The following is a 20,048-nucleotide window of genomic DNA, read 5'->3' on the forward strand; positions in this document are numbered from 1 at the left end:
CCGGTGTGAGGACGCCTCGCGGTGATGACGTCATCGCTCCCGCGCGCTTCACCGCGGAGTTTTATGAGGTGAATCGTTCGCTATTTCACGTAATTGTAAAATACACTTTACATCGTTTGTTTGAGCAACATTTTTACACAGTCAAATCTGAATTATTTTCATCAGGTTCGGTGCTCTGTGTGTGTCTGCTAACACTTACATTTAAAGAGAGTTATACATTTAAAATCGATCGTCATCAGTTGACAGTTGTCTGTCTTTCTTCACGGAAAACGGTAAGATGTGTAAGATGTGTTGTTATGAATGTGGTAAATAACATTTGGACTATATTCAGATTCATATAATATGTTGGATGAAGATGTGTTTCTACAAGCAAAAGATTTGATGCCCCAATTCTGATCTGTTCGCGCATGCGTTGTTGTGATTTACCGCCTCCACATGTGCTTCCTCATGAGAATAATGTGACTTTAGCTGACAAAACCAGTCACAATGAGCCATTAAAAAAAAAAATCTCCATCAAAAGGCCTTTAAAATGATTTATGATTTGTTGGAATCTGACAAAAAATGACCAAGTCACCCATTTTAAGTCCTCCGTCTTGTCTTATTATTAATTACTATATTAATTTCCACAACACACTTTTTTTTTTGCTATTATAAATAAGAACATATGCAAAAAAAAGATAAATTAACCTAGAAAGAAAAAAAGCATTATCTTTATCATTTTATATCTAAACTAAAGCATTCATGTACGATAAACTATCAAATGTAAAAATAACTTCATTACAAATAAATAGATTATTAAAACTACAAAAGCAGTTAAATGAAGTGCAGCGAGTGATTCCTCTTTTCTTTATTGTTAGATTAACATTATGAGAATAATACAGACGTCCTGTACTGTAGGGCTGTGCGATATGGACAAAAAAAAACCTATCACGATTTTTGATAAATTTTGCGATTTCGATTTTAATCACGATTTTGACACACACATGCATGCTTACAGTCATAAATGCATTCGGTATAAATTTGAAACATATTTCCAAAAGAAAACCAATGAGAGCTTTATCAAAAAGTTGTAACATGTCTCTAGAACAGACTTAAGTCAAAATAATCACTAAGTAAAGATGTCAATCAAAATCTAGACATATGGCAAAAATTATAATAAAAAAATAAAATAAAACCATGGTCAGGGATTGTTTTTTTTTTTGCCATGCATTGGTCATAGAGCTCACTTTAGCGGTGCCTCAGGTGTTATATGTTTTGCCCAATATATTTATTGCCCAAGGTTCACACGTTTTCCGTCTGCAGTGCGTATACAGTAAGTTATGTGTACGCGGTTCAGAAGCAGCAGCGAGAGCGCATTATTGTAACACGTAAGCACAACGTGTTTAATAATGCACGAGCGCGAATCTATCCGCTCGCACACAGATTTCCTTTGCTCTGTTAACAAAACCAGACGCACGTGCTCAGATCATAGACTGTATAAGGCTCAGATACACACTGCCTTACAACGTGTCTCCTCTCGCTCAACCTGCGTCCTGTGCACTCACAAACTCTCTCTGTGCTCACGCGCAAGATATTAAATATTTTCGCACCTTTCTATTTATAACCTTGTCTGTTCTCATCTTTTACCGCGTGCAGTGTGAACGCTCTGATCTGTTAACATGGGCTCGAAAAAAAAGGCTTATGCCCAGTCTGCTCTGTTCTCGCGCTCCACTGGTGCGCTGCATCCTGATTGGTTCAGATATCATACTGCGGGAGTTGGGTCCGTGGAAAATCATGCTATAAAGCGACTTAGAAATCTTGCACACTCAAATCGCGATTTATTTCGATTACGAATTTTCGATTAATCGCACAGCCCTACTGTACTGTAATGGATCTAATATAATGTTACACATCTGATGTTTTCCCCCAACAGTTCCCCAAGCGTTCACTTCAGACAGAGCAGATTATGTGTGAAAACATCGGATATAGGCAACAATCAGAGCTGGGCATCAAGACCTGGAGTGTAAACGAGGCCTGTTTCGTGTCAATAGATCCTGTTTTCACCTCATTCATTATACTGATGACTTCAGATCTGTTCATTGACACATTAAGATCATTTTATTGCTGTCAACAGACTTAAGCAAACAACATATGTTTATTCTTTAACTTTTGTAATTCTTACATTGTTTTATATTTGGTATCTTTTAATTGTATGTTTTTTTTCCTATAATCCTCTGCCTTAATATTAATGAGAGTAAAGATTGATAATAATGGATAAAGGGTTTATTGCTTTTTTTCAGCTAACAAGTACGAGGATCAGAGCATCATGAAGAAGAGACAGAGTGTATTAAAGGACAAAGAGAACATGAGAGATCTAGAACCCTGCAGAACCAAACACACTGAAGAACAAACAGGTTGGTGTTTACTCTTCATCTTTTTTATCAATGAGGCTGAAGAACCATTAGGTTATAAAGCAGTTCAATTGTTTACTTTCTGTAGATTGGAGAGAAAAAATTACGCACTTCTCACAAAAAAATAGGGATATTCAAACTTTTGGTGAAATTTATGGAAGATGTAAAAAGTTCACCCTACAGTGATATTATATCATGAAAGTATGGTGTATTTAAGTAGAAGCATGCAATGGTGATTTCTTTATCTCAATTAAAACTGAAGCTATCAACAGTGGTGGGAATACCAGAACAGAAGTCAATGTCTCTTGTCATGTGTCCTTGAGCATCAATTACAGCTTGACCACGATGCCTCATGCTGTTCACAAGTCGACGTACTGTCTGCTGAAACATGGCATTGCACTCTTCTTGATGGGCTGCCCTCAGCTCATTGAGGTTCTGGGGTGCAGGGTTACGACCCTCTACACCACGACTCCACTGATCTCATTGGTTTTCTATGGGATTCAGGGCTGGAGAAAGTGCAGGACACTCAGTTTGAAGCACCCCAGCCTCCAGCAGCTGTTCCCTGATGATGTGATCTCGATGAGCTGGGACATTGTCATCCTCGCAGGTCGTCTAGCTGATGATTCGAATGGTCTGACGTGACACTCGTGTGTCTGGAGTTGAGTGTAGGGATGGGCGATATGGCTGAAAACTGTTTCATCATATCAGTGTTTCATTTCAGTCGATATTGATAATTATTTATATTTTTATGACCTATTTAAAATAAGGACCAGGAGAAAAATATATTGCATTTAAACATTTAAACTTAACCTTCCTCTGATCAAAATGCCCTCAGTTATTAAAACAGAAATGTCAACAACCATGGAAAACTCAAATAATACAAATGTAAACATAAGTCTAAAGTAACATTTAAGGTGCAAAATGAAAGAGAATGTAAGAAATGCCTAATAAAGTGTAATAAAATAGTGGAAAGTGTTAAATATAAACATAGAGAAACCTGAGAATTTAGCACAACTTTAGTGTTAGGAAGTTCACTAGCTGTTCACCTTCTGGTGAATAAAGTGTTTTAAAATATGTGCAGTGTTTTGTAAACATAAATAAAACTGATGTAGACTGAGATACATCTCTAATATAAAAAACAAACCTGATACAGTACATTAACATTGTATGAAATATAAAACCTTCAGAAATATGAAAAAGTAACTCTTCAGGTTATTCTTACTCTAATAATTAATCATACTTGAAATTGAACTATTGTGGCTGGGATGCACAAGTACGTTTTCGCCAGCAGAGACAATCTGGAGAAGTTGTGTTCATCTAGCCTCCACCAGTCCAGAGGGTTAGACTCACTGTCTGCATCAGGGCACATCAGGTACATTTACAGCTCACTCTCCACTTTTTGCTTTTCAGTGAGAAGCAAAGCATCATCTTCTTGGCACTGTTTTTTGAAAAAGCTGCTTCTTAACACCCAATGGCACAGGTGGTCCACTGACAGCTCCTCTTCTGCAGCTTGGTCTGCTGCTCCCTCAGAAGGCCTTGCCTGTGATTGGCCCTGGTCTTCATCTATGGGGACAGCTTATTTCTCATCGAGGTCATAATTTTTGTCTTCAGCTCTTTTATGAGCTGAGTGTCCCCCTCATTAACTTTCAGCAAACTAAAGTGAAACAAAGGGGGGAGCACAGGCTTCACGTACGAGACAGCCACATATTACTTGGCAACACTGGTTCAGGTGGAGCGGCAGTTACTACACAGAGCCGTAGTCTACCGAAAACTAACACAAAATCGTTTTCAAAATCGACAAAGTATCGCCTGCGATTTTAACATCGATTTTGTGTAGACTGTCAGTGAATTATGGCTTGGTGTAGTAAATGCCAACCGGTGTTGCCAAGTCTGTGGTGGTTTATCTTGTCCGCGGGTCAAAGCGACCCCAATACAAATAATGTGATATTTAGCCCCTAAAATGTGAATTTTACCAAGCAACCCTGCTAAAAAAACGTATATTTTAACCCCGGGAAGCAATTTTTTAATCGGGGAACCTTCTGGAAGCGCGATTGGGCTAGTTTTGGACTAGTTTTGAGAAGCAACTTGGCAGGATTTGTTGTGAAAACCTGGCAACCCTGATCTGAACACACGTGCTGGGGATATACTTCTAATTACAGGAGTGTCTTTACTGAGCCCTAGTAGCCTCTCAAAGTATCTGTATTGCAGTTTTTTACTTTTATTTCAGACCTGATGGAGGAGAATGAGGAGAGTGACGAGCAGAAGCATCATCATGGTACAACGAGAGAAAAAACTTGCTCACAGACCAAAAGAGTTTATTTACGGAAAAGAAGAAATAAGAAAGGTTTCACCTGCACTCATTGTGGAAAGAGTTTGACATACAAACACAACCTCAATGTTCACATGAAGATCCACACTGGAGAGAAACCGTTCACATGTGATCAGTGCGGGAAGAGATTCACACACAAAGTAACCCTTCAGCAACACATGATCCTCCACACTGGAGAGAAACTGCATGAATGTGATCAGTGTGGAAAAACATTTTCATGGGCTTCAGGCCTGAAGCAGCACATGAAAGTTCATACAAAGGAGAAACCACACTCATGTTCTTTCTGTGGAAAGAGTTTTTCACAACTGAACAATTTAAAAGTTCATCAGAAGAGACACACTGCTGTGAAAGATTACATGTGCTTTGAGTGTGAGAAGACGTTTACTACGGTTGCACAACTGAAGCTGCACAAGAGGATCCACACTGGAGAGAAACCTTACATGTGTTCATACTGTGAGAAGAGATTCAATCAGTCAGTACATCTGAGAAGACATGAGAGGATCCACACTGGAGAGAAACCGTATCACTGCACTGCATGCGGGAAGAGTTTCCGTCATTCATCAACTTTTTGTTTGCATATGAACAACAAACACAGTAAGTAGATCATAGATCCAGCACCTTTAAATCTTAGTTTTCAACTTCGCCAAATGTGGCACTCTAATGCATTGAGTAATAATATCTGTCCTAACCAGCGACAGGACAAGGAAACAACATCTAAAGTTTTCACTGTAGATAAAGTTCAAGATCAGCAGTTTCATCTGTGAGATCCAGATCAACTCAAAGATGGACCAGATCTGATAGTTTCACTGTTGTAAAACATTACACTTTATTACACTTTTGTTTAAGCTTTTATGAAAGAAGATTTTTAAGTCCAAACTGTTGTTCAGAATGCATTATTTTTAACTTGTTTTTATTCTTCAACTTAAAGTGTAGTTAGAAAATACAGATGTAAAGTATGTTGCTGTAACTTTGCTGTTGGCCGTTTCTTCAGTTTTATTTTCGGGAGATAATTTGGTTTTCTTATAAGTCCATACAAATCTGTATGGTTTGTTTCCATTTTTATTTGATTTGTTGTCTGCTGATTTGAATTCTCTAATTTTGGTTACATTTAAAAGCCATATTAATTGGATTTTGTGGATTTAGCTGAACTAATGTAGCTGGCTGGTTATGGAATCGTCTGGTGATTATTATCACCAAAAGAGGGCACTGACAACTTCACTGATTACATTAAATGATTACATTTTTGTATTGTGGATTCGTAAAGTCATCATTTTGTTTTATTATGTTCTGTCTGCTAGTTGCAGTATTTACTGTTTCATAGCCTGACTTTTGATGAACTGTATTAAAACTAGGGTCAGTTTCACCCAAGAACATAATTATTATGAATTCTAATATTAGTATATGGAAGTTGGAACCAACAAACAATTAAAAACAAAAAACAAATATATGGTCCTTGTTTTCATTTATTTATAGATAACCACAAGTGAGATTTCAATTGAAGTTTCATTAATAAACTAGAAACTAGCCTATTATGTGATCTTTGGCAGCTGGGACTTGAATAGAAGATTTATTGCAAAGGGAAAAATTTTTTCGACAACAATGGAAAGATATAATTCTTTCTTTTATGATTGTTTGGTAGGCCACTGATTTGCCAATTTGTTGAAATTGAGATTCATACATCATCTGAAAAGCTGAATAAATCATCTTTCCATTGATGTATGGTTTGTTAGGAGGACAGTATTTGGCCGAGATACAATTATTTGAAAATCTGGAATCTGAGGGTGCAAAAAAGTCAAAATACTGAGAAAATTGTCTTAAAGTTCTCCAAATGAATTCTTAACGATGCATATTACTTATCAAAAATTAAGTTTTGATATATTATGTTAGGAAATTTACAAAATATCTTCATGGTTTTGTGCTCCAGGGTCACATTTGTTAGAAAGTGTTTATTTTTGTTTAAATTATATGCAATGTTAGTTCACTAGATGTAGCCAGGGTTTGACATTAACTTTTTTGGACACCAGACACTATAGATAATAATTTTCTGAATTTACAAGCCTGGACTGTCGTTGCATTCAGATGCATTTACAGACAGTTCAGTTTAGCTAAAATATAGCACAAATGCATTTACAACAATAATGTTGTGAGCTTGGTATTTTTATAAAATAATACAATTGTATATACTTACAAATAGTTGTCAGCAAGTGTATTGATTACTGAGTCATTGAAGCATGCCTTTAAACAATTTGTTCATAGGGCTGATTCAAGAATGAAGCAAGTGCCTGTCTTTATGAATTGACCACTGAATTATTGACCCAAATTCAGTAGCAAAACACTGCTGCTGAGAGAAGCACGACTGTCCTGCTGTGATCTTTGTTTGCAACTATTTTAGCCAAATCGAGCAAAAACAGTCAAGGTTGACAAAATATCCTTTCAATAAATTCAGATATTGAACTAAAATATATTAAGTAGGCTACTAGTTTCAACTCTTGAAAAACTACAGGGTTGGTTTAATTTTCCTTTACTGTCTTCTGTAGAGAACTGTGCGATTGCAGAATTAAAAAAAAAACTTTAGTTTTACTGGCTAAGTGACTCTCTCGTTTATCTCTTTATTGAATGAACATTTAAATATATTTATGAGTGTAAATATGATTTCGGAGGGATTTGATTTGCCTGACTGAAGGGAACAAGATGATAAGCAATTTTTTTTATGGATCAAAATAAGAATCTCCCACTGTTTAAACTGTAGGCCTACACTTCAGCGGCAAGAAATTAATGTAATGATATCCTACTTTAAAAGGGGGGTACAATGGTGTTTCGTGTTTTCAGAGTTGTTCACAGTGTTAAAGAGATGGATTCTCATGCTAAACATGGCCAAGTTTTTCTTAAGACAATTATGTTTATGCAAGTAACGTTACTGGGCTGCGTACAAGTTAAATGTAGGTTAAACTGTAAATCCGTCAGTCTTTCAGTTTCCTTCAGTGTCCACTGGTAGAGCGTGCATGTACTTTATCAATTCATATGGCATGCTATTTTAGGTTAAATAATGTTCTAAATGCTTCCAGATAGACAAAGTTACATGTTAATGGAGAAATATGTCTGAATCAGTTTCTTTTCACATTATAAATAATAAATAGTCAGATAAGTTCTTCAGAAGTGTAAATGTATTCTAATGTACAATATTACACTGTTCATTTTAAGATGCCTTATTACTCATGTTACCCATTAAAAATTTTTACAAATGTAATGCTCAAATAAAAGTTGTAAAAATACAAATGTATTTAATAATCAGATTAAATACCACATTTACTTATTTAACCTGTCAGCCAGCACCCCCCCATTATTGGACTCACAGATGAAAGTGCTCTACCTAACTTATAATTGTAATAGTTTCCTACTTCAGTTTGTTATAAACATAATTGTGGTGTCTTTAGAAAGAAGACACTTTGGAATTTACTTTTTATCAACCACATTTGATAATGCTCAAACATATTAAAAAGTTATAGACACTGAAGTGCCTTGAATTTTTTTTACCACTCTTAAATATTTTTTTATTTGATATACAAATACATGAAATGAGTCCTGGAGCAATCTAGAAAAGTAATGGGTTGAAAGCCACGTCTCATGAGTTTCTATTTCAAATCTGAATAAAATATCATGAAAAATGAGACTCCTTCAAATATTTTTATGAGACTATGTATACACCCCCCACCCCCCAAATATAAGAAAATATATTTCCCAATAGTATTGAAGGCTTCTACAAACTATTTAGTCAGTAAACATACCACTGCATAGTTTTTTTTTTTCAATTATAAAACACTAGACAGAAACTTAAGTCTGTTATTGTTTTGTTGTATCTGTTGTCTAGGCAACTATGCAGCCTGGGTAAAAACGTAACCAAACACTTTGTAATGTTTTATTTCAATGAAACAAATGTACTGTGCTTTAGTTTCAGTTTATAACATATGGGTTTTTTATATAAAACTATGCAGATGGCGATCTGTGGCGCAGCAGAAATTTGAACAGCGTTCTGAGTCGTAGCTGGGCACAGCGGACAGACGTCGAATGGCGCTGCCTGTGTACAGTCATAGAGAATAATGTGCTCGAATTTTAAAGACGTGGCGCGACGCGACGCGGCGCTGCGCTTCTCATCCCGTCTGCGACCCCCTTTAGACATCATATAAGTGATTTATTTGAGCACTAGAAAAATACAATAAGAATAATTTGAGTAAGAAAAATAAAAAAAGATTTAACTTTGTTTACCAATTACAGAACATCCTCCTGCGATTGCTATAAATGCATATTTTACAATGAATCACGATGCAAATAAGTGCTGATGTGCTGATGGCCACTTATACAGCGAGCTGATTTGGGCTGATTTGCACTCAAACAGATGGTTATCATGCAGATACATACACATTCAACATAAAACACACTCTCACATGTATAAAAACTGTTGAAAAAATAAAAGAAACAAAGGAAAGTCGATCGCTGTAAGTTCCGCCTCCATCAGCTGACAGGTGCGTCAGAGCGCGTCACGTGCTCCCAGGAGTGAGCGCCAAATTCAAATAAACTATCTTCCGCCTATTTTTCATTCATTCTTTTTTCCGGTGGATCGCCTCATTCTGTTTGTGAGACTGTACGCTGCAAAACCATTCCGTGTTTTTACTACCAAGACACAGTCTCCGATCGTGAGTTATTCCATAACGGATGCAAACAATTCTGTCGCTGAAGAACTGAAACGTAAACAAAGGAATTATGATCCATATTACAACGTTATTGCTTCGTTGGACTACACGTGCTTCATGAGATTTCGTTCAGTGGACCCTTACCTTCCTAACTAAACCGGGATTTACAGCTGTGGATGTGTTTATGACTCGTTATTACGACGGATCTGGTATGTACAGCGTTTCTTATGTTCATGTCTTTTTAAGCTTTCCATTGAAAAACAGCGATCTGTCGTCGATGCTTGAGGCTTAGATCTTAATAATGATACATAGTTTGTCAAGATTAAATTTGTCCCGTTTCATTTAAACTTCTTATGTAATGTTCCTGTAAATAAAGACGTGTGTTGTGAGTGATCTGAAGAGATTATTACATGGCAATATATTAGTAGCATATTTTCTGTGTATATTGATCGCTTGATAACTCAAAGATTCAGCACTAGTTATATTCTTCATCATTTGTTCCTCTGAACTCTCATGATCTTGATCTGATTGTCATGTCCAGGTCCTGATGAGCATCTGATCGTCTTCAGAGACACAAAGATCTCAGTGTTGAGCTGTTCATCTGCAGTCTGTCAGAGAAGAGAGGAAAGATGAGTCTCTCACACAAACAGAGGTAAGACTGAGTCTGTTTTCAGAGAATCATTTTAAACACTTCTGCACTTTCAGAGGATTGCTGTGGGGAAAAACACAACCTTAAAAAACTGTGTTTTATATTTAGAAATGATTTACAGAACTTCAGAGCTTCATAACTTTTACTCAAAAATAACACTGGTATTTTAAAAGAAGCCAATAGATGATAAATATCTCAGAATCAAAAACCAAAATCATCATTTACAGTCAATTTACAGTCGCTCTTCAGCACTAGATATGTCCTTAAGTCAATTATTATTTCAAACACTCATAAAAAAATGTTTCTTTATAGGTTAGCTCATTTCTCAATCGATATGTATTCAGTGCCCCTGACTATCACTCTATTCACTTTCAAGGTATTTTACTGTTTAGTTTTGGAGAAAGTCCATTCAAGCTCTTACACCATGCCTCATTCTCAAGCACTATATACATTATACACACAATGACTTCTTGCATTTTACCTTTTACTGTCATTTAATGTAGTGAATACCTTCTGATTATGTTCTGAACTGATTATGTTCATCATCCATTTGAGAAGTCATTATTTGTGTGCTTACGAATTCCTCACCATCAGTTACATTTATTATATCTATGTTTCATAGCCCAGTCAGTGTTGTGTTTGGTTATGGTTATATATATATATAACCTTATTCTTCAGTCTATTAAATAAAAATGCTCCGCTGGAAATCCTCACTTCTCATCCTTGACTGAATCATCACAATTATATGGTATTATGATGAACTGTTGAATTATCTATTTAAATGAAAGAGATTGGGAAACACAGTTGATAACAGAAAGAAAAATAAAAGTGATGCAGTGTCATTACTGTCACTTTCAATCTTTTAATACATCCTTGCTGAATAAAAGTAATAATTTCTTTAAAAAAGTCCATTCATGCTAACAGCAAACCTTTAAATGGTACTATAGCTCAATGCTAATAGCATTTAAATATCAAATTCTCTGCAATGTCTTTCCTGAAGGGATAACAAGAGCTTGTGGAGAGAACTGGACTCATTGAAACAGAAATATCAGCAGCAGCACAAAATCAAACGTAAGGTAAATGGAAACGCATCTGTAAACCATCAAAATAATACCAGTTTATGTCAATAATAAATCCTTTTTTAGTAATCACTATACAAACTTCTATCCTATGTCTCTCTTTTTCAGATTATAACGTTCATCATCAACATCGTTCAGTCAAATGGGATAAAATGTTGCAAAAGAACAGGAAGTTTGTTCACCTAAAGCACACAAAATGTTCTCATAGTCAGTGAGAAATGTGATTGAAGAGGAAAGTGTGATCTAATTCATGACTTCATCGAACACAATGCTGTTCAGTTATAAAAAGAGCTTGAAAGATAGAAAGCGTTCCCGTAACTCAAACTACATGTTTACCTCCCGCTTCCCCAACTCTGTCCTCCATGGAGCTGGCGTTGAACTTGAGTCTGAGGAAATACTCACTGAAAGCTTAGATAGCAAACCGATCTGTGTGCCATTTTCTCTTATAATTACTGTATCACAGATCTCTGTTTTATCAATAACTGGAGCAGATTCTTTTTCTTATGAAAAATGTTTTTTTGTTGTGGTTATTTTTCTTTTTTTAGAGAGACAAATCACACTGCTTTAGTAATAGTTAACAAGCTTGTATAGTCTGATGTGTTTGATTTCATGTTCATGATCGATGCTTAGTCCTGGCTGCCACATCTCTGCTGTTAAAGACTCTGACACAAAAAGAGAAACCAGACACAGGTACACACACACACACACACATACACACACGCTTCCCTCTCACACACATGTACGAACCACATGAATCCAGAGCTTCCTCTTCTGGTTTGTTGCAGTTACACCGCAGCAGAGCCTGAAATAAACTGCAGAGCGGGAGCAGGAGAGCTGTGATAGTGGAGAGTTTTCAGATATATCACCATCCTTCAGCAACACTACACTGCCTTTAGAGCGCTCTTTTCTCATTTAAAACTCGAATGCATCTGATATTGTGCTGTGGTGCTTGATAGTAAAAGAAGTATCTGAAACAGACAACTGTTGATAGTTCTGCCATTTAATGAAATGATCAGTATCATTATACGCCAAGTTAATATGTCAATTGTAATTGATGTAAATCATGTACATTTTCTGTTGTGATTTTTATCCATCAGTGAACTCTAAACTCTAACTCTAGTGATTTCACAACAAACTTTAGTCTATCAGCAGAATTGACCATGTAGGGTGAAGCAATAGACCAAAATGACTGAAAGCACTTTGAGTCATCTGTCAGTGTTTTAAATAATTCAGTAAATGACGGAAATGTTTCTGGTAATGTAACCTCTGCAATAAATGCAGTTTTAAAGTCAGCATTTTTATGTGGGAGGCTTGCCAAGATGATTTTATTTAAATATGCTGCATACTCTGCCACCAAATGTCTAAATAAGTATTAACTAATATATTAATAATAGAGCTAATGTGGCAATTAAAGTTACTTAAGAGCATGATATGCTATTGATGCACTCTCTCTCTGTCTCTCTCTCTCTCTCTCTCTCTCTCTCTATCTCTCTCTCTCTCTCTCTCTCTCTCTCTCTCTCTATATATATATATATATATATATATATATACATATATAAACACACACACACACAGTGCTGAATGAACATTTTTGAACCCTTTACAATTTCCTATATTACTGCATAAATATGATCAATATGTGTTACACATAAATATCTAAAATTGGGTCATTTTTCTCAAATGACAGAAAATATCTTTGTCTCATTTGTTTGATTGGGTTTTCTTTGTCTACTTTCAGGAATCGTGTGATAATCTGATGATGTTATGGGTCATATTTATGCAGAAATGTAGAAAATTGCAAAGGTATAACAAACTTTAAATCAGCACTGTGTGTGTGTATGTGTCACATATATATTAGTTCAACACATTAGCTCTATTATTAATATATTAGTTATTACTTATTTAGACATTTGGTGGCAGAGTATGCAGCAGATTTAAATAAAACCATCTTGGCAAGCCTCCCACACACAAATGCTGACTTTAAAACTGCATTTATTGCAGAGGTTACATTACCAGAAACATTTCCATCATTTACTGATTTATTTTAAAACACTGACAGATGACTCAAAGTGCTTTCGGTCATTTTGGTCTATTGCTTCACCCTACATGGTCAATTCTGCTAATAGACTAAAGTTTGTTGTGAAATCACTAGCGTTAGAGTTTAGAGTTCACTGATGGATAAAAACCACAACAGAAAATGTATGATTTGACATATTGACATATATCACATATATCAAATAGCCTCTGAAGAAATATCTGATGATGTTTTGGTTCATATTTATGCAGAAATATAGAAAATTGTGATATACAGTATACATTGTGTGTGTGTGTGTGTGTATATATATATATATATATATATATATATAAGTTTGTAACACTTAAAACATTGAAAATGTCACAAAAAGAAATAAACTAAATATTAACTCATCATATCTCCCACATATGATGCCAGGGGCGCAACTATCCAGTGTTAGAGGGGTATGCAGAAACACATTTTGAAATAATAAATGTTTATTTTAAAGTATATCAGCCTGCCATAATTATGGTATATATGTACATGCACATAATTATTATTATTATTTTTATTTATCTAACTATGAGCAACAGCAAAAATAAATACAATAGAGTAACGATTATTAGAAGTAAACTTGATTTTTAGTTTCTTTTTAGTTTTTTTAGTGATGTCTAGCATTAGTTTTTAGGCACAGAAATTGAATAAAGTAATCAAATGTAAAACAGAATTTCATATTTGACTGAATAAATTAAAGATTGTTCTTTATTAAACTTACAGAAGCTTTTAAATCAAGAGCACTGAGTGATTTCTTTGTTGTTGCTGTTAGATCTATATATATATATATATATATATATATAATATTCATAATCAGTTCATCTTTAGTAGTAAATTACTCCACTGGCATAAAGATACGGTCACCAACTATGATAGCATATTATTCTTGAGACAAAACATGGATTACAGTGATTTCTGATGTGAATAAGTTATTCTGCTGTTGATTGCACTTCTTGTACTTTATTGTCTAATTAAGGTCAGAATATAGGCTATAATTTAATTCCTTAAAAATATTAGTATAGTTTATTGTAGGTTTTTAATATGTGTGTTTTAATGTAAATGTTTAATGTCTACTCTCTTTCGAACACACATTTAGCAGTCAGTTGTGTTTATAACAGACATCAGCAGAACGTGGCTTCTCTTGAACATACGTCAGCACACACAGCAGATATTTAAGTTGGAACAGGCAAGACCTAAACAGATCTAAAACAACAAGCGCACGACCCTGTCCAAGATGATGATGCTTTTAGTTGCTCTTTTCCTTGGGAATATTCCTTCATTTGCTTTCTCTGCATCATCCCAGCCAAGTAAGTATTTTACAACTGCACTATTTTGAAATTTAATTTTTTTTTCCCCATTAGTTTGATTGGAGTTGGGTTTGTAGAATTTTTTTTTTTATTTCTTCCTCCTCTTGTGGTTTAATATGCTCTTTAAAACTATGGAAGTATGTGGTTCTACAACAGTTAAGATGTTAAAATCTAATTTGTTAACATATATATGTCTCCCGATGGCAATCATTTAAACAGCAGAAGTGATCCTCTTCAGGAAATTGTGAAATTTTCCAGTAACCCGTCGCCTGAAGAGTTGACAATATTCAGATGCTTATTTTCCAGAAAGGCTTCTCTGTGTCCATGATGTGCTCACGCAACCAAAGACAGTTTGACACAACTTGAGCTTATAACACTTTCAGTTCAGTTTCTCCATATAATGACTAAATCAAAGTGCTCTAAATATTTGTATTTAATTTTAACCAGAAAGCCTGTATAAAATTGTGATTTAGACTGGAAATGTACATGTTTCCTGTATGTAGATATTTCTTTGCAGTCCGTACAGACAGAGCATATAGCTGTACTGTGACATTTATAAATTACATAATTCATTATAATGAAAAATAAATTAAAGTGCATTTAAAGTGTTAACTATCTTGTTTTTCTCTTCTCTTCTTTACCCAGACATTAATTGTCTTATCATAAATCTGGACTATATTAACTGTACATGGACTGAGCATGAGCACAATTACACTTTCAGGAGCAGGTAAATATGTAAAACAAAATAGAAAACCTGCATTTTTGGATGAAAGTTTCAGAACTGACAACAGCATGTGTTTTCTTTCTTAGGTTTACTCCTAGAGAAACTCTGGATTGTCCTGAATATCTCAGGATTGATGGTGTTAACGTGGGCTGTGTATTCCCCTACAAAACAGCACAGCGGTTTAATACATTAGAAACACGGCTGTACAGTGACGATGGAGGTTTGGTGACAGAGCAGGAGCATAATCTCAAATCATATGGTATTAGAAATGATTCATATTTATTATGACTTGACCATAATTGACCAGTTGATGAATTAAAACTGTATTGTGTTGCTAATCAGTGAAGCTTTCTCCTCCGATCAACCTGTCTGTGGTGGAGAAAAAAGACACTGAACTGTGGCTATACTGGGATTTTACAAAGAACAGCGGCTGCTTTGAGAGTGAAGTTCGTTACAGGACAGACAACAATGTGTGGAAGGTAGGACATTTGTTTTATGAAACTAAACCTAGCCACATTTGAAGAACATCACATGGACATTGTATAGGTATTAATTTCATATGAGAAACATACTGATACTGAAATCACATTAAAATAAATGTACAAAAGTGGTTTTATATACACAGGAAGCATTTCGAATGCAACTAAAGTGACTACTCTAATGTTTTTTAAATTAAATAATACTTCAATTAATTAAAATGTTGTGTTTCAGTCTTAATTTTGCATTGTGATCTGTAAATAGTATGTTCTTGTTCTTGATCTAAATATGCCAGACAAGATTTTTTTGCTGTTTAAAGATTATTGTTACACTGAATGGCTTTTTGGTAAAAATCTGTACTAAACTATTATTGCTGTGATGCTTGAATGCTCTTTTCATATTTGTTCATCTCCAAGCAACACCAAAGCATCTATTGCAAGTCTTTAAATCAAGGTTTTAGACTTGCACATCGACTGGTTGCAGCGGCGGACTGGGGTTAAAAAGTGCACACACTACACCAAATCCACCAGCTCATTATGACGGAGCATTATCATTGTTTATTAATTGAAATTCTTATTTGATTAACATTAATGGGATTCTCAACCCCAAATTAAAATTGTGTCATTAATCACTTACCCCCATGTCGTTCCAAAGCCGGAAAAGCTCTGTTCCTCTTTAGAACACAATTGAAGATATTTTCATTAAATAATTATTATTGTTTGGGATTAAGACAAGTCTGGGGCTGTCCTAAATTTAAGAAGTTATTTATGATAATTTTCAAAAAGATTATTTTCAAGAATTTGAATTCCTCTTAGATTTCGTCTGAAGAACAATCTTAAGAAAAAAGATCAGAATATTCTTAAGAAGAATTTTTGGGAAATACAAAATATTGGTAACTTTTTTATAAAGTTAAAAAAAATGAGAAGAAAACAGCAGTTAAGAAGAAATTTCTTCTTAAGAATGTGTTGTGAATCCAGCCCCGGGAGGACTGAGACTGTCCCATAGACTGATGACTAAATAACAGTGTCAAGGTCCAGAAAAGGTATTAAAGTTTATTCAGTAATTCTTTTGTCAACGTTGTTTCACAGTTTCTACATGTTTTTAGCTTTCCTTTGAAATAAAACAGCACATCCTTGTGGTGCGGATGATACAGAAAATCATATGCAACATACGGTGATATTGACTGTTGACAAAAGAATTACTGAATAAAGTTGCTATTTTTGTTGTCTTAGTTTACAAAAAGTGTTCACATCACTTCATATAACCCAGATTGCACGTCTGATGGCAGATGGAGTATTCTGATGATGACTTTCATACCTTTTCTGGACCTTGACACTGTTATTTACTTGGCAGTCTATGGGACAGTCTCAAGCCTTCCGGTTTTCATCTAAAATATCTTAAATTGTGTTCTGAAGATGAAGAAAGCTTTTACAGGTTTGGAACAACATGAGGGTAAGTGATTAATGACAAAATGTTCAGTTTGGGGTGGCTTAACCCGTTAATGAATGATGGGCATACTTCTTTACATTATAATTGGCTTTTCCTGGTGTATATGACCAATATTAAATAATTTAGAAGAATTTTAAGAATTGGAATGTTTTGGAGATTGTGGACTGATTTTATTGTACCTTTCTATTGGTCTTCAGAAATCATACTAATATGCTGATTTGCTGCTCAATTAACATTTCTGATTATTTTCAATGTTTAAAACAATTGTGCTGCTTCATATTTTATGGTGTAAGTTTAAAAACATAGCCTATATAAATTAATACTTTCTTTTAACAAGGTTGCATTAAATTAATTTGTGACAGTAAGGATATTTATAGACTACTTATTATAGATTATTTATATTTCAAATATATATTGTTCTTTACCAAATAAAGTTTCACATATTTTAATAGATAATAGGAAATATATTACTTTTCTAATCACTGCACTTGAAAACAAAGGTATTCACATTTACAATATTTATAGACAGAATAAATTTGTCAATTATTAGTATTAGTAGTACTATTTTTTTAACAAATTACTTACAGAAGAAGTCCTGAATAGAGCTTTACAAACATTCACTCCTAAATTAAATTGTGATGAATAACATTGCATTGAGAAATTTGAAAAGGCCAGTAGTAGTTTGTATCGCTGAAAAGTAATGTTTGTCGTTTAAGATTTTCTTATCGTAAACAGAGTTGGCAAGTATTGCTGAATTGTCTCGCCATTCAGCTGCTTACATCTTACCTCAGCTTGCATTCAAGTGGTGCACTGCTCAGCTTCTGTGAACAGTAAATCCCGCCTTCTTTGATTTGATTGGCTAATTCAAACATCTTGACATTGACAAGCGCTTTTGAGCCAGTACACTGAGCCGGAGCACACTAAATTAATTTGAATATTTGACTCAAGTGGGCCACACAGGCCATTTTTTATAATGTATTATATATATGTATTTATGCAATGGGCCAGCCCACATTGGTCAAAGCTCCACTGGGAAAAATCCCGGTGCTCCAGATGGCCAGTCCGTCACTGATTGTGTGAATTATTCAATGACTCAGTCATGAGAACATGCCACTTGTTTCTTTCCTGTAGTGATCGTTGTAAAAGACAGTCACTAGTCTCCACCTATCGACTTGACGTTACATGTGGAATAATACATTCAGTACAAATTCCACCAATAATAATAATAGTCATCATCATTTTTAAAAATGAACTTGTTACTATGCCATATGTTATATCTTGTTGGAGCTGTTTATTAAATGTTAACGTGATTTGCTGAGATAACAGAGAAAGTCCCTGTGCTTGACGACTAGACTAATGAATTTCAAAGACCATGTTTTGCAAATTGTTCTTGTAATGCGTTCTCAACCTGTGGTCGTCTGACAACCAAATTCAAAACAGCTAAATTTACATCTCTCTTCCCTAGAACACTGCTCCAGGCCTCAGGACCTCCTTCAGTTTGCCTTTTCCCTCAAAAAATGCTATGAGTTCCAGGTCAGGGCTCGTATACAGTCCTCCTGTGGAGAGTCCAAGTTTTGGAGTGACTGGAGTGAGCCTGTCTACTGGGGATCTTAAAAGACCAACGACACCTCAGGTAACTTATGTCCATATTACATACACACACACACACACAAACACGCACACACACAAACACACACACACACAATCATTCTCATTCTCACACTTTCTCATAAAAAGCACTTGTTAATAAAAAGCTTTCCTTAATAGGTTTGTCCATTTTTTCCAATTGATTCAAGTTCACAGTCACCCTGACTAGTAACATTTAAATTTTCAAGTAATTTTACTGTATAGTTTTGGAGAAAATTAATGGCAAAATCACTCTAAAAAACTAAGTGCATCCATTACCCATTTTCAAACACTCATCACTTTTTTTCTTTATAGGTTTGCTCATTGTTTCAGTTGATTCCTGTTCACAGTCACCCTGACTATTACTGTAGTAATTTCCAAATATTTTTACTGTACAGTTTCACAGAAAATCAAAGGCAAATTCACCCCAAGCATCTAAATGCATAATCACTTTTGCATCATGTCCCATTTCAAACCCTCATAAAAACATTTTCTTTAGAGGTGTTCTCGTTCTTTCAATTGATTCCTGCTCACAGTCACCCTGACTATTACTGTATTCATTTCCAAGTCATTTTACTGTTTAGTATTGGAGAAAGTTAAAGGCAAATACCCCAAGCATGAGTGCATAAGCACTTTTACATTGTCTCATATTCAAACCATCATAAAAATCTTTCCTTTTTAGGTTTGCTTGTTCTTTTAATTGATTACTGTTCAAAGTGATCCTGACTTTTTCTGAGTTAATTTTCAAATATTTTTACTTTATAGTTTGGAAGAAAATGAAGGTCAGATTCACCCCAAACATCTATTTGTACCTTTGCACTTTTACATCACGTCCCATTTTCAAACACTCATGAAAGTATTTCCTTTCTTTTTTCAGAAAACATCTTAAGGAATAACAGCACTTTAGGCATGCTGCAGTACATCGCATCAGACTGCTCAACAGTGCCTACTGTGGCTTCAACACCTGTCTTCTGCACAAAAAAAAATAAAAAAAATAATAATAATAATTCTCATATTAGCCTTTTGTTTAACTGGAGAAAACAAATTCCATATTTGCATTTGTATCTGTGAAATGTAATAACACAGCTTACATAACCCCTATCACAACTTATTTCTGTATTTCAGTCTTAATAAAACTCTTGTTCAAATTCATTAGGTTGTATTGCAGTCAATCAATCGATAGCCTACTGTTATTTTAAGGTGTCATTCAGTCTTGAAAGGTGCCTAATAAACTGCATTATTACTATCATTAAATGATTATA

General features: G+C 34.8%; 1 protein-coding gene, 1 long non-coding RNA gene and 1 pseudogene across 2 annotated transcripts; all 3 read left to right on the forward strand.

Annotated features, from left to right (window-relative positions):
* The first annotated feature begins 223 nt into the window (after positions 1–223).
* LOC113040734 (gastrula zinc finger protein XlCGF49.1-like) lies at positions 224–5,321 on the forward strand. The gene is made up of 3 exons (XM_026198995.1): positions 224–272; positions 2,280–2,393; positions 4,618–5,321. The coding sequence occupies exons 2-3, from the start codon at positions 2,306–2,308 to the stop codon at positions 5,319–5,321; spliced, it is 792 nt and encodes a 263-aa protein (XP_026054780.1). The 5' UTR covers positions 224–272; positions 2,280–2,305.
* A 4,238-nt stretch (positions 5,322–9,559) lies between these two features.
* On the forward strand, positions 9,560–11,528 carry LOC113039318 (uncharacterized). The gene is made up of 5 exons (XR_003274951.1): positions 9,560–9,616; positions 9,949–10,059; positions 11,057–11,132; positions 11,244–11,251; positions 11,443–11,528. It is a non-coding gene; the product is annotated as an uncharacterized LOC113039318 (long non-coding RNA).
* A 1,713-nt stretch (positions 11,529–13,241) lies between these two features.
* On the forward strand, positions 13,242–19,675 carry LOC113040735 (cytokine receptor common subunit gamma-like; annotated as a pseudogene).
* Positions 19,676–20,048: the final 373 nt, after the last annotated feature.

This window comes from Carassius auratus, chromosome 22, assembly GCF_003368295.1.
Source record: "Carassius auratus strain Wakin chromosome 22, ASM336829v1, whole genome shotgun sequence".
Taxonomy (NCBI): domain Eukaryota; kingdom Metazoa; phylum Chordata; class Actinopteri; order Cypriniformes; family Cyprinidae; genus Carassius; species Carassius auratus.